Source organism: Necator americanus, chromosome III, assembly GCF_031761385.1.
Source record: "Necator americanus strain Aroian chromosome III, whole genome shotgun sequence".
Lineage (NCBI taxonomy): Eukaryota > Metazoa > Nematoda > Chromadorea > Rhabditida > Ancylostomatidae > Necator > Necator americanus.
The window spans coordinates 30360023-30376071 of NC_087373.1; the positions used below are offsets into that span (position 1 = coordinate 30360023).

The following is a 16049-nucleotide window of genomic DNA, read 5'->3' on the forward strand; positions in this document are numbered from 1 at the left end:
GAAACTTTGTAGTCCAAACATGAATTTCAATTTCGCTTCTACTGCTTTTTTGTGGTGATTAATGTGGGATAATGAACATGTTTGCCCTGAAAAAAAGTGTTCGGGGAAGTATGTGTCTGATGACGTCAATTGAGTGTCCATATATCAGACAGAAGTGAAGCGATTTTCGCGATGTTGAAGTGGTGCGCCAGCGCCAGAAGACAGAAAGATCCAGACCACGTGAGCTAACATAGAACTGTAACTTCGACAATACGGACATGATGTTCACGTAATTTCACGTCATTTGATGGGACATCTTCGAAGGTTAATAGTTAGAAAAATGATCAGAATATCGAATACTTCAAATTTTATCGGTACCAAGGGAATACAAGTGTAAAATCAAGGTTGAATATTCTCCCAGAAAAGAGGAAAAAAACGTTCAGTAATTTTTAGGAAGAAAACTACTGAATCCATCAATGTCCAAACATCTTAGAAAAAGTACGGAAAATTTGTGAGGAAAAGAAAAACTCAACTCTGCAGCAAAAATTTTAATAAAATGGTTTAAATTTAATTTAAACAAATAAAATGGTAGTAATTCCAATTTTTATTGATAAGTGAAGACGAGCGAAGTGAGAACCACAAGAAGCATAAGTCAGGAATTGCCCGAACGTTCAGACTAGAATACACATATAAGTCAATCCGTCTGCAATGCCTTCTCTAATGCTGTATAAGCTGGTATTGTTTCTCTTCAACCATTCTTCTACTTGGTCTTTTACTTCTTCTAACTTTCGAAGATTTCGACTGTCAAGTTTGCAGTAACAAAAGAGTTGAATGAAATGTAATGAGTTTTAAAAAAATTGCAGTTTTAAATAGTGAAACGGCATTTCAAGAAAGTTTTGCTTTATTGCATCATGCTTACATCTTCCTGTTACGTTTTTTATTATACGATTTTTATATGAGTTTTCTTCGTTTCGTTTAAAATTCGTCTCTCATACCCAGTATCTTCATACATTATTTTCTTCTTCATGGAAAAAGACAAACTCATGTGGTTGTTTTCAGGCACACTGTTTAATGTCTTATGAAGGTGTTATTTCCTGTGTCTTGAAAGGACTCTACACAGCATCAGATTTCTTTCTTCTCTCTGCTTCTTGCTCCGCTTCCCCCTCCAATTCTTCCTCTTCTTCTTCTCCTTTTCCCTCCTCACTCATCTCCTCTTCCTTTCCCCCTTACGACCGCCGCTCACTTCCGCTCCCTACTCTCTTACGGCACCCTGCTGGGAATATCCCAAGGCATGCTTAGGGTTGCTTTCAAGGCCTAAGCATGGTTGGTTGGGTTTCGTTCGATTACCAAGAAGACAATCTTACTTTTTTCTCACCACAAACCTTCTTCAGAGTATGTGGTTATTTTTGGTGTTCACGGTATGCGTAATCACCTGCTCGGGTACCAAGATCCGTGAAAGCAGAAATTACCTCGATGACAGCGTGAGTTTTCGTCAAACGCTTTTTTCCTCTCCTGAGATCCCCCTTAAATAATGTAATATTTTCAGCGAATCCCCACATCAAAAGGCAAGAATCCTCACGGAACTTCGCGATTCAGTTACACCTATGTATCTGTATGTCTGAACGGCACCCAAAATGATCCCCTGGTGGTTACGTACGCTAAGAAATGCGAAAAAAGGGAATCCCTAGTGGCCTTGGGTAGATACACCAACCAAGTAAACACTACGGGGTAAGTTTTCGAAAAAGATTCCGAGTAGTTTGCTTGAGGTGTTAAGGTTGATAAATGAAATTGGCCACATCATCGTCGCTAGAAGGTCTCGCTTGTCCGAGTTCGCTGCTGTGTCTATGTTCTTTACGGGATCAGACCATCGCATGCTCAGAAAAAGATTCACAGGGAAGGAAGTGGAAGGCGCAAAATTCAGAAAGCTGAGCGCCAGAACTAGCTCAACATCAACATTATTTCTTCTCTACGCTAGCCGACTTTTGGAAAGGTTCCACAACGCCCAACTTCGACTAGGAATACAATCGGCTTGTTGAACACTTCCGTGACTGCACGAGGGAGGCTGAGAGTTTTGAAACAACCAAGAAAACAACCAAGATCTGCCTTCGAAATCTCTTGAGCTTATATTTCAGAGTAGAGCAGCAACCAGGAGCTCGTGTCCGAGTACCTATCTTAAAGAGAACCTTAAAGAGAGAAGAGAAGTAGCGTTGGCTGTAGCTGCAGAAGCGTTAAAGAGTATTCCCTGCGCCCGTCGAGACCTTGCCAATCACAAAACAAAAACGACTGCTCTTTACAATCCAAATGGAACAACCACTCTATCGAGAAGAGGGATGGAAAAAATCACCTACTTCTCTACTACTCTGGTCCCTTCCACAGCCATGTCCACCACTTTCCTCCTCGTCATTTGAGGAATGACGGAAATGTTCTTTTGTTCAAAATGCGACATTTCAAAAAGGGTTTAGCAAGAGTGACTGCATGTACACAGTTCCGAAACTCACCGAGCTATCGCGAGAGTACAAGATGCCACCACGTCACAATCCCATCGGCTCAAAGAAGGCCTTCGAATCAGCTAAAATGGAAGTGGTCATGGAAGCCTTGGACAGCCAAGCCATCCCTGCTTAGTACATAAATTTACTTCGAAGGTTGTACAGCAACTTCGCGACCGGAATTTGGTCATTTATACAAGAATATCATCATCAGTGTGAATAGGGGGGTTCGATGGAGTGAGACAATCTCACTTAAAATATTAAGGGCGACTCTACAGAGCGCAGTGTGAAAGCTGGTATAGGACGACATCGGAATGAAGGTTGATAGTCGGCAGCTACACCATTTGCGCTTTGCTGATGACATCGTTCTGATAACACCTAACATCAGTCAAGCGGAACGAATGCTGAGCGAATTCGACGAAACATGTAGATGAATCGGTCTTCACCTGATCTGCTAAGTATGATATTCATGAGAAACGGATAGGTGCTCCATTTACGCTCAACGGAACGAACATATCCGAATGAACCAGCTACGTTTATCTGGATCGAGAAATGAACGTGAGAAACGCCCTGACTGTGTCCCGGGGAAAAGAAAACGAATAGCTTAGAGAGCTTATAGGAGCATTTAAGATGTAGTGAAGAGGAGAAGGAACACTCTGAACCATGAGCCCCTCTTCAGTGCCACCGTACTTCTTGCGTTGACCTATGCCTTAAAAAACTGGACACTTCGCAAGCGGAAGGAAAATCCGATGAGCGCCAATGCATGCATAATCGAACGAATGATGCTAGGAGCATCCCGCTTCACACATTTGAATTGGATTGAATTCGAAGTTCCATCCTCCGTGAGCGGTCGAAGATTAGAAGCGTCACAGCATTTGCCAAGGGAAGGAATATAAATTAGACCTGACACATGATGTGTTTCCGCGACAATCGTTGAAACAGCTGTGTTCCACGCGATATAAAGTGCACCACGAGAAGATCGCCGACCCAATGATCAGACCCCTTTATAAAGTCTTTAAGAGGAGGACTCGATGCTACTTGTGTCTCTTGCGAGGGAAGTAACACTGAGTAACACCGCTCGCGGTCAGGACAAATTGAGGAATTCGTGGTGCCGGTTCCATCAATTTAGAGATCAGTGGGAATCAAGGTGATCTAGATGAATGCAGTAGTGCTCTCGATCGTTGTCGACATCAACTAAACTAACGCTGTGCAGATGCCGTCAATGCAACGGCTGGTGGTGTACCCACGAAACACACTTCATATCGACGATTTGGGAACGATTGGTTGGGATATTACGTGTATTGTTTAGAAATTTGCCATTGCGAAGATCCATTTGCAAAAAATAACAAGTTCAACTTGATACCCATATTTTTTCAATGTTATAAACTATGTTTACTTACCTTATTAGTATGTTTATTCACGTCTTTACGAATTCCATTATAACCGACGAGCTATGTTTGCGGATTATTCAAATGTGCAATGCAGCTCAGCTTCGACACATATTTGGGTCTCACAAGTTACAGCAAGAGCAACTTACGTTCTCACACATCATTTAGCTTTTCAAAAGGTATTCAGAAAGTGTAGTCAGGCCAGTGGGAATTTTTCCACGATACCTTAAAACGCGCCACCTTTGCCACGTACGTACCGTTACTTTTCCACGCAGTTTTTTAAAGACATCACTCCACGAATCTGGGGTGGTACGGATTTTAGTTGGGTTATGCCTATACGGAGTCGTAGATAATGGAGAGAGAAGTGATTCCGTCTATTTCTTCCTAATTCTACCTAAAAAAAAACGGCCCGGAAGATACGAATTCGAGCGTTTCGGCGCGCTATTTCCTACGAGGAGTTCGATTGCAGCGCGCCAACCTCACTTGAGCAACTTCACACAAATAAAGATTATCTCAAAAAGATGCTGCAGGCAAAAGAATAGGAAGAATAAAGGAAAAGAAATAAATATATTTTCATACGCCTCATGATTCCACAAACTATTCTATACAAAACTGTTCTATACAAACCCGCAGTGCATAAGTATGTGTTTGTCACGATGTCATTCAACGAATTCATGTTCAACTTTTGACTGCAGCAACTATAGGCCCAGCAACTTTATTTCCTTATTACGTTGTCTGCGTTCTTTGAACTCCTTTCTAGATTTTACCTTATCAAAATTTTACATAGATGATGCTTATATGGAGCGCAACTTAAATATTTTAGTACTTTAAAAAAAAAGAAACCTTGTACTTTTTATAGAATAGAACTTTATATGATTATTCAAACATCTTTCAACAGTGTTTTATCGCTTCATTTCTATCTATTCTCTACATAAAATCAATATGGCAGGTTAGGTGTATAGTGGCGAACAGAGACCTTTGTATCTTCGAGATCTACCTTCAGGTACAATATATGTCTGCGAGGCATTATTCGCGTCTCGTTAGGCGTTCGATAGTAGTTTTACTCAGCTAGATAAGCAAAAAGAAATTTATAGAAAAAGAAAAAAAGCTAAAAAGTAGCATTACACCGATCAGAGGGAATTCTTTGAAGCATCTTTTGCATTCCAAGAGATGGATGATTAATTTCCATCTAACAAATCAAAACAGGATATTTTCATTTTCACTCGCATTTTTACATATATACAAACCTCTTTCATTTATATTAACATACAAGTATACTTCATATAGAGTTTCAAACAACATCTAATACCAGGCACTTTCCTTTTCCTTCGATTCTAAAAGTGCATCGCAAGAGTTGCGGGCGCAACGGAAAAAACTCCTCGTAAGAGCAGTAGACACGACGAAATGGGCAGGGAGGGTGGTGTGCGAGGGTCGTCAACGAGACGTAGCAACCACAGAAACACGAAGAAGAACAACCAGGCTACTGTAGCGATTACGACGTTGTCAGGAGACGCGCGGTGCAATTAACGACGCTCATTAGCCTCCTGGATATGTGGCAGCACATCTTACGGGTACCTGTTGACCGTTCCCCGGAAGATACGGCTTCGAGCGTTTCGGCGCACAATTTTCTACAATGAGTTCGATTAGAGCGCGGCAGCATTGTGCGCGCTGCATCTTTCGGGCCGTTTTTTTGAGGGAATTAGGAAGATATGGACGGAATCACACGCCTCTCTATAATCTAATATCCCGTATGCGAATACTCCACCTGAAATCCGTACCACCTCAGATTTGTGGGGTGATGCCTTTAAGACGACTAGGGGAAAGTGAGCATGGTCACGCTCGTAAACGTAATTTACACCCCGGACTCTATGCCCTCAGGAAGAGATCTCAACATCGGCAATTGCATAATCTGCTGTCTTTAAAATAGTCGCAGTGTTTGTTGGTAGGTCATTGAAAACATTCTGGTGCCCCACATTATGACTGAAGTCGACATTTCCATTTTGATCGCTAATTGACAGAAGTGTCACTGAAGGTTGATAGAAAGGTCTATGTACATTCTTAGTTGTGGAAACACTCCGAAATTATCCTCTTGACAACAGTTCATTTTGCAAGTTTCTATCCCGGAATGTGCCTGGGATTTTTAATATCAAACTTATTTAGCCTTATTTCGCTATTTTTTTCAAATCTTGTCAACAATCTCCATTAAGTGCTTAGGTATAATTTTTTTGAGGGGCGAGGCTTTCGAGTGAACATGTTGGGAAAACTTTGAAACGTGATTTCTGCAGCTTCCATGACGTATTTCCGTATTTTACATAAACGGCTTCCCTTGTAAGTAAATGATTTCTCGAATGATTTCAAAATCAAATCGATTTTAAAAGTTTGGAAATTCTCCCCTGACCCCGCTATGCAATTAAGTATGGTTATCGCGGCTCAGGCCTGGTCCGCATTTCACACTTCTGCTAGGTGATTTCTCTAGCGCCACAGAAAGATGCCATTTTATCTGAATTTAAAGGAACAGTGATTACAGTTCTACACAGTTCTTGCGCATCAGAAAACATAAACTGCTTGCCTATATCACAACTGCAGACTATGCTTTTTGGCAAGTCTACAGATTAAACGGTGTTTAGAAGTTGGACTACGTGTCTGTGTTAGTTTGTAAGCAATAGAAACATACGTAAACAACATATTTGATCTTTTCCTATCATTTTCCAAATTTATCAAATTCAAAATTTTTCTTTAATGTCGATATGTTTAGATGGGGTATATTGGAGATTGAAACCTTCTCAGGACACCCATATGATTTGCAGTCTTACGCGGCCGGGGTTGCCGAAGGTGAACGATTTGGTTTTGTTCCATCGACTTCTCTATTTTTCGAAAAAAAAAACCCTTTTGTAAATCAAATCTTTACATTCAGTGGGTCAACTTCTATTTCTTTTGAGGGAATAACGATATAGAAAGGACAAGAAATAATCTAAGTAGATTTTCACAATTTTCTAAAATGTCTTGTAAGGGTGTTACTAAGCGCAACAAATCGACAGCAATAAGTACAGCTTACCTTCAAGCTGACAGTACTTTTTCACATGTAACAAAGCGTGCACAAAATGTCCATCCAGTGATAGGACAGTTTCCTTTTTTTCAATCCGTCGAGAATTATTTTATCGTGAATCCTTATACTTTGCTACTCAAACAAAAACATTCCTAACATTTTTCAGCGGAGCTAACCCGTCTTCAAATATACTACCATCACAAGAACATGATAGAAGACTTGTGCAAGAACCATACGTCAGTCTTTCAAACAATTTTTCTTTTTTTTTCTCTTCGCGAGGTTCATGTTGTATGAACTGGCAAAGTAGACTGTTCGAATAAGCAGTGCGATTTTCAGTCTCTATTGTGAACGTCTATATGAATATCTAACAAAAAATTTGGAATGGATCCGATCTGAGGTGCTCTCAAAGCCGCCCTCTGATTTATTCTGGCGACATGTACGTGGTTCTGGCTGCTAGAGGTTTTTTTTTGTGTATCTGTAGTCGGCGTTGAACTTGTTCAACCCAGAGTCAAGCGTAAAATGGGATTTTCTCATCGGGTAGTGAAGGGAAGGGTCTTGGGGAAGAGGGTCGTAAGGGAGTGCGCGGAAGGCAGTTTAGCAGTACTGCATACGATAGCATTATAACCAGGACAAAATATTACGTAGTATTAAATGATTACAGACATTACAAATTATGGAGAGAGAAGTGATTCCGTTTATTTCTTCCTAATTGCCGTAAAAAACGGCCAGGAAGATACGACTTCGAGCGTTTCGGCACGCTATTTTCTACTAGGAGTTCGATTGGAGCGCGCCAACCTCTTCATCTTCCGGACCCTTTTTTACGGCAATTAGGAAGAAATGGACGGAATCACTCTCCTCTCCATAATCTACGACCCCGTATAGGAACTCAAAAAAATGCTTCTTTGAAAAAGTTCTCGGAATATTTTTCTTCTTATAAGGAAATTATTTGCGAACTTCCAGACTTGACAATTTGCTCAGAATCTGAGCTTTTTTGGTCATTAGATCCTATCAAATCCACATTTAAAGTGTTGTAAACTACGTAAAATTGAGTTCTTTATCTTTCAAAAATAGTTTCAAGTATCTAACTCTTCTGCAAAAATCTGACTCAATGGGGTGTCGAACCTGTGCCGTCCCATTTCCACATTGATGAAACAAAATGTTGATTTTTCTCGTTGTTTTTCGTTCTTTTCTAATTCGACATATGCATCTAACTCTTTCCCTTTTTTGTCGTATCATGTATTTAAGGACATTCCTTAGATATAAGAATAAAAATGAAAATATTTCAATACCAATGTTTCAACAGCATGTCAGCGAATTTGCCTCTCCTTTTACTTGTTTCTTCGCTTCTGTCAGCTACCGGATCTAACAGTTGCCATTTTGTTTCTCGGCTAATTTCCGACTTTGCATTTTCAAAACACACCATAGAAGTTTCCAATATATTGAATTGAGAGCAACGGAGGACTGCTGCGGAAACGTTGGAGTGGGGAGAGGGTCGTGTCAAACCACTGCGGTTGACCCCGGTGCAAAAAGCTGAGCGCATTTCAACTGGAGCAAAATCAAGGGAAGAAAGTGTATTTCAAGGAGAGTCAAGGAGGGGGCAAGCAAAGCGTAGCGAGCTCTGCGTTCACTCAGTTGAACATATTCGCCGCCCACTACACAGTCGCTTAAGAGCACGTTCAACCAAGCTGACGCGACGGCGAGGGTGGCCGCTAGACGCTGCCGTTTCTTACGAGGTCGGCGATTGATAGCACAGCTTCGTTATGATTATAGGAATAAGCGCACTTGCGGCTCGTCAAAGCACCAGTTCCTGGAGCCGCCAAGAACGCGTCGCGGCAACCTGGTTAAACTCTTTATACTACAGTATTCATGAAATATCTGAGTTGTTTGGATACAGGCTCGAATTTAAAATCACTGCTCATGCAAGCAAGATGTGTTGCCTGTACCAGCAGTTACGATTGTATCCTTGTTCATGATATACTCTCATGGGTTTTTTTTTCTGATCACGGTTTTTCAGGTGAACCTCACATTCGCACAACTCACAGGTATTCGAGATTCTTACATGAAGAAAAATCTGATACCAGGAATTGCATTTGAGCTATCGCCTATCTAGTGCGTTGTAATCTTCTCGTAGATGTGTCAGCAGATCGTCGGTATCGTACTTTTTTTTCTAGCATGGTCCAACTTACTGGAGATCTATTTGACTTGGACAAGTATTTCAATAAAACTCCTGATTCACAGGAAAATCCTGATGGAGGACGATGTTCTGGCTTTGTGAAACTTGCGCCCGGAAACAAGGTGCATACACATTTGAGGTTTCAAACCAACCATTTACACTAAAGATATGAAATTCTCCCTCAATGCGAATGCATAGATCTTTAGGACATGTTTTTCTCCCATGTTACTACGTCAAATCTCAGCTGGATGATGAGAATGTTGAAGTTGTACAAATTTGGTTTTGGTAAGCTTAACAACAAATCATGGATGTGTTTTGAGGCCACGTAATGTTGGTGAGAACAAATGGTCCGATGGGGAGAAAAATATTTGAAATCAACCGTATGACTTTTATTCGGGTGTTTCAGATCCTAAGGAAGTTCCGGGACATACAGTTACTTTCTCCGGATATCCAGCTCAACTAGCTTCAACGGACGACTATAGTTTGACCAGCGGAGGCTTGGTAAATTTGCTCTTGAATTCAAGCCATCTCCTTTTTGCAGATAGTCAAGGAAAATACATAGAAATTCATAGAAAATGTCTGATTTGGGGAATACTATTGGTTTCTTAGCTCAATGAAGACGCCCTTAATCTCTCCTGATTTATTTTCCAAAGCTGAAGTGAATGAAAAAAATGGGAAGAAGAGTAGGGGGGCGAAAAATTTAAGTTGAAAATTTGATATTGTAAGTGATCAAAACTAAATAGACGTAATTTCAAAGCTGAATTGCGAAACGATTTTACGCAGAAATTAGCAAACGGCAGAAGCCATTGAAGAGGTTAAAAGGATAAAAGGATAAAGTTTCTGACGTTAATCAATCCGCTTGGGACGTGCCCCCACGTTCACTTCAATTCAGAATCGTTTGCGAAGGTTCACGAACTTGTAACTGGCTTATACAATGATTTATGGTGGCTAGCCGATGTGTCAAGTCAGTTATCATCTTCCCCGACAACTCTGGCACCAAGTTGTTGACCCCGAAGGGATGAAAGTACTGGTTGGCACCTTAGCGTATTCGAACCTCCAATCGATCGTGCAGGAAGCGGAACCTTTAACCGCTACACTACATCCGCTCCATTGAAGAGGTTATCGTAACATAATCAAGATGGGTTGTCTTAGAAATCATGAAGGAAATTAAAAATGGACGGGAGCGAAGTTCTTTGATTTATGTGAGAACAACTCTTAGAGAACTCGAATATAACATTACATTTCAGGATTTTTTTTTCAAAACTATTATTCTGCGAGTGCTCCATTGAGTTACTGTAATCGGACCAAAACGACCTGAAGCTCTACTCAGTTGTACAGGTGGTTGCGCTCGTAGCGGCGTGGTCGACCAGCGGGCAAAGACGTCCCGGCAAATTTTCGAGTATGCCTCCGTCTTGACCGAGCGATCAACTTATGAGTGTATCCTGAAGAGTCGTTGCAGCCTTAATAACTGCCTACCTAAGCTGCACCACTGTAGCATTGAAGAGAATTCTGATGTCTATCAATAATCATAGTGCTTTTTTTGATAAGCTAGGATATAGGTCAGAAGGTGTATTGTTCTAAAGAATCAAGCACATTCATTAGAATTTTCTGATAGAAATCTTGAGGAGAATGTTTCTGATATAAGGTGATCTCAAATTTGGAAGCGAATCAGAAGCAAGAGATATCGACGTTGACTGGATGCGTAACGTTTCAATGTAATTTTCGGGGAAATCTACAAAGCGTTTTTACAGTTCCCCGTTGGTGTTCAGGTAGACCATCGCCAACCGCGCTCCGACAGCGGCGATGATTGGTGCTTCTCCTTCGATTCCAACCGCTACTCTCCGCTACGCCGCTTTGAGCGTAGTGGCATACATAACCGCATCGAACTCTAGGTCATTTCAACCCAGCTGTATAATCTTTTGCAGGGATCCATGGACACTTCGATAGACATTTTCAAAAAATCACTTTATTACAATTATATCAAGCCCGAAGGTCAATTGCATTGCTGGATTCGGTCAAGTATCTCAAACTACCTCAGCAGGTAAAAAGAAACACTCTTATTATCAAATGACACCTTGGGAATAATAATTTGAATTCTTGCAGTGTATGCGGGCTCAAGAAAAGCTGGGAGATTGAGAAAAGATTCTTCTAAAAAAAACGTTTGAAAGGGGATCGGAACAAATAACATTTAAGATATTAGCGGTGTCTTATTAGTGGACCTACAGCCTTCCAATACAAGAAATTGAAGGAAAAACTCGGTAGTGCTTGCACACGACCGGGCCGGCAAGGGATGGAGAAATCACCGCCAGTACCGTACAGCGGTGGCATTCACGCGTCAGCCAGGCCATGCGAAGACCGGCTCGCAGGGCCCTGGGTTCCGGTTACTTTACCATCACTTTTGGGAGTTTTGAGCATGGGACGTCCCTTTCGTTACGCTTTTTTAAGTATTATGCCGAGTTTTTGACTTCGTGTGTGATCCTAATACGAGGTATTGATTTCAATACCATTTAAGAACAAATCACTTTAACCCTGGCTGGTCACAGGACGACATCCACTGATCCTCGTCGAGAACCACTTATCTAATTTAGTAGTCCCATTGCATGGTGCATGGTGGTATTCCACTTGTAAATATTGTACACTTTAATATATTGCCTTGCCGCTAGTAGCTTTACTTTGACTTATATTGCGTTATTGCCATTCTACCACTTTTACTTATGTTTTTAGGATAATCCATTTATGTGATCGATCGTGTTTCGCAATATTCATAAGTACCCGTAGAGAGCGGGCTGGGACGTGGATGTTGAAGGGTAACCCCGAGGCCCTTGAAGAGGAAGTGGGACAAGGGAAAGAGATGGAGATGTGTCCGCATGGACTTGGTGGGGGGGCTATGATGGCCTACCATAGCGCAAGTCTCTTCTGATCCGTGCAGTCCTGTTCGGGTCCCATCGATCCCCACTGCACCTATTCGGAGTAAAGCCGGGGCACGCGAACTCAGATTTTTTTTTGGACTTGCCTTATACTATCTAACGATTGCTGTATATTTAGCACACCAAAAAAATGGGTCGAACAGTTCTCCCGCTACAATTCTGGCACCTACAACGGTCAATGGACAGTGGTAGACTACAAGTTATTTAAGCCCGGAAAAGAAATTCCCAAGAAGGATATGCTGTGGATACTTGAGCAAATGCCGTAAGTTTCATAAAATTTGACTTCACTTAGCAAAAAAAGACCATAATCCTCCTAGCGGATCCGTAAAAGTGGAGGATATGACGTGGTTCTTAAGGAGATATTCCTACTGGCCATCTTACAACATACCATTCCGCGAAGACACCAGTATTGCTACTGGATTCAGCGAAAAGGTTTGAATCTCTGTGATGGTAGGTCCTCCTCAGTACCTTTTTAATAGCGCTTATCGAGGCCAAAAAATTCGACTGGTACAAATGGGGATCAACTGCACGAGCCAGAATCTTCCAGAGAGACCACAAGAAAGTCGTCGATATCGAAACCCTCACGAAACTCATGAGGTTTCCTCACATACGAATATCAGTTTTGGGGACCTAAAAAGGTTATTCATAAAACCATTGGCTAACGTTTTCCAGATATAACGACTACACACACGATGAGTTCGCTCGTTGTCAATGCACACCACTACCGTATACAGCAGAAGTGAGCGATATAGTAAATCTGTAGTTGGAAAACCACGTGAAAAACATTTTAAGGGAGGAATATCCCCAAGAGGTGACTTGAATATTCCTAATGGTAACTACGAAGTGGAGGACATGGGATTCCGAGATCATGCTGCTCTCGACTACAAAGTACGTCATCCTTTCTTGTTTTTTATACAAAAGTCAGCGTCAAATTATTTTTTCCCGCTCTATTTTGCTTATCATCCACATCTTTTCGCATCTTGCAGGGCACAAACTACGAGATGTTTTCGAAGCTTCGATTTAGGGCGTGGGGTGGACCACCATACGATCCGCTACCAGAATTCGAGTAGGTTAAGCTTCCTGAATTTTCCTCAAGCTTCGAGACTCCTTCGATTCCTCTAATACCTGGTAAAAAGGGGAAAAACAAATGAGAAACTCTCAACATTGTCTAACTTCTTGGAAAAAAAAACTTGTCTCAATGAAAGAAATTCCTGATTTTAGATAGATATTAATTCTCAATCTGATACGGGTCCAGGTTAATCGAAGCGTTAGCGGATAGAAAAAAGTGTAGTTTAATTTCATGCTATTTCCATGTTGAGGTAAACAAAATTTCAGTTGGTCAACCACGAAAATTGTTTCAAATCACTTTGGACAACCACAGGTATGGAACTTCACCTATGTAGATCTAGAATGGGAGACGGAAACAAAGGTACTAGGATTCGAAGATGTCGATAGATATCCGCATAGTCCCTTCAAATAAATTGATATCCGCATAGTCCCTTCAAATAAATTTATACTATTATTTTGTTGTTTGTGTATGTTGTTAACATATAAATATACCGTAAATCTGACGAAATCAAAATGAAAGAAAGAATGACCCAACTATTATAAAGTACCATATTTTGAGGAAATTTCTATAGGTATTTCGAATAAGCTCCTCATCTCGGCCATAGTTTGATCTTCTCTAATTCCTATCCCTTTTCTAAGCGATAGTTCAGCGATCGCAGTTGATCGCCACCAGTGGCGCGTGACGCGGCCATATGCTAATCATCTGCTATGGTTAACCTACGATTTCGCGCATGCGTGCTTACAGTACATAGTTTGACGAAACTGACGGAAAAGAAAAGTCGACAATAACGCTGTCAGCCCTGTACCTCGAGTTCTGGAGAATGTCCGGTATTCAGATATTGTTCACCATGACTACGTTCATTAAAAACTCCATGAACCTTGTCATCCTGATACTCTTAGGCGAGAAGAAAAATTTTGATTTCTTTGATTTTTTTAAGAGTACCTACTCCCAGGCTTCTACATCGTAACCTCTCCTTCCTATCCTTCCTTCAATTCCATAGAATTCTGCTGTAATTTGTTTCATAAACTGCCACCTTTTTTTAAGAATCATTTTTCAATTTTTGGATGCGCCAACGCTTTTGCTGGAATTCGTAATCGTTGAGGTTTTCCGATCCTCCGATACAAGTCTGGTACCAGTTTATCGACCACGAGGGGATGAAAGGCTTGGTGAGCACTAGAGCGGATTCGAACACTCGACTGTGTGGCTGCAACGGACCTCTAACCGACTGCGCCACACCCGCCCCTACAGTAAATTAAGTTCATTAAATTCAATAAGTGGCGCGAATACTGCCGTTTCAACAATAACTTAAAAAACAACAATAGGGTCTGACTTACTTTCGAGAAACAGCAACCAATTTCACGTGGTTGGCAGGGATTGTGGTCTTCTGGATGGTTAGCGCGTATTTATAGTTTCCCCTCTCCCCGTTCAATTATTGTTATGAAGGATAGAAGAAGGGCAATACGGGGGAGATATGTGCAGAGGCGTCCGCATAGTTTTATTTTTTTGTCGTGAGTCCCCTTCGTCCTTTTGCGTTCGGCTCGGCATCGAATACCGACCAAAATTCATAGCCGTACGTCAAATCAAATGCGTCAAGTTGGCTCGTTGCGTTGACTTATCGTGTGACAGCGGGCCAACTTGACGCCTTTGTAGAATAAAACAATAGAAATTGTCTAGCAAGTGTTTTCGAAGGAAAATTCGCTGGGAAAGGGAACGAAAAAGCTGTTAGTGAGATACTTGTTGGTTTTTGCAGCACTTCCGGTGTATAGCCGCGTCAAAACGACATGAAGCACCACACCATCATCGCGAACCGCACCGATGGATGGTGCTAGCAGGGTCTACCCTCCGTATCCTAACCGCTACACTCCACCGCTTCGAACGCAGCCATTTTCGCAACTGCATCGTCATTTTGAACCGACTATAACGGTCGCACTTCATCAAAATCCAACGTAAATTTCTTTAGTTCTCAAGAGCTCAGAGCAGCATGTGCCATGTTAGAACTGTGTTTGCCTGTGTCTGACAGAAAGATGAAGAAGCTGAAAGTGCCACTGATGAATTTCACGCAGAAAGATATAAGGGATAGCAAATCCTTAAAATTCTCATTTGAGTAAAAGAATCTGCACATCCTGAGAATCTTTGTGCTTTGGTTTTATGGTAGTTCTGTTTAACTTTTTGTTCAGCATAGGCGTTCCATTTTACAAGGATTTGCGACTGAACGTAAGTTAAACCGCCCTCAAACTGAATGTTGACGTTGAAAATTGACCGAGGCTATTCTTCACTTCAATTCAGAATCGTTTGAGGTCCAGAGAACGCGTCCAGCTTCTACAATGACTTACGGGGGCGGCCGATGTGTCAAGTCAGTGCTTTTCTACTACGAGACAGTTCTGGTATCAGTTTATCGACCCCCAGGGATGAGAGACTTTGTTGGCACTGGAGCGGTTTTGAACCATCGATTGATCGTACAGTACCTCAGAATCTCTTACCGACTGCGCTATAACCGCTCACTACTCGATATTACATCTCTGCATAGTGTATGTGAGAACAATTTTCAGTCGTATAAGTAAACAGGCCAAAAATTCCCAGTTTTTCCAGCGACACCTTTCTAGCACGAACATTGTTAAGTTGTAAAAACGGTACTTTTTCAATGCCTCTTGGTAATCGCCGATCGGCCTCTTCTGAGTGTGTTACGTTCGGCTCGATAGTTTTTAATTATGCATACGATTTTGCACACAAGAACTAAGGTATGAATATGAGAAGGGAAGAGGAACACCCTTATCGAAGAAGGAGGAGAGGAAACTTTTAATAAAGTTCGTAGGAGTTGGTGCTAAGCCGACTTTTAGGAATTTTTCAACCGTCCCCAGAAATTTGAGGGAACGTTTTAAGGTGAATGTTTCTCATCAAATACATATAATTTAGAACAGACAACTTCAGATCTTCTCCACTTCTCTTGTAATGAATGGTGTAAACATGTAAACATCCATAAA

General features: G+C 41.4%; 1 protein-coding gene across 2 annotated transcripts; it reads left to right on the forward strand.

Annotated features, from left to right (window-relative positions):
- Positions 1-1373: 1373 nt before the first annotated feature.
- RB195_011466 (uncharacterized protein) lies at positions 1374-13479 on the forward strand (the record flags this gene model as incomplete). Of its 2 annotated transcripts, none has more annotated exons than XM_064192890.1 (17): positions 1374-1460; positions 1526-1707; positions 6609-6685; positions 7066-7135; positions 7236-7335; positions 8914-9008; positions 9071-9194; positions 9279-9357; positions 9479-9573; positions 10998-11113; positions 12118-12261; positions 12317-12431; positions 12490-12596; positions 12672-12738; positions 12792-12887; positions 12986-13065; positions 13335-13479. In XM_064192890.1, the coding sequence occupies 17 exons, from the start codon at positions 1374-1376 to the stop codon at positions 13477-13479; spliced, it is 1779 nt and encodes a 592-aa protein (XP_064050472.1). The 2 variants fall into 2 exon arrangements, with proteins under 2 accessions (XP_064050472.1, XP_064050473.1); XM_064192889.1 differs by having other exon boundaries at positions 12356-12431.
- Positions 13480-16049: the final 2570 nt, after the last annotated feature.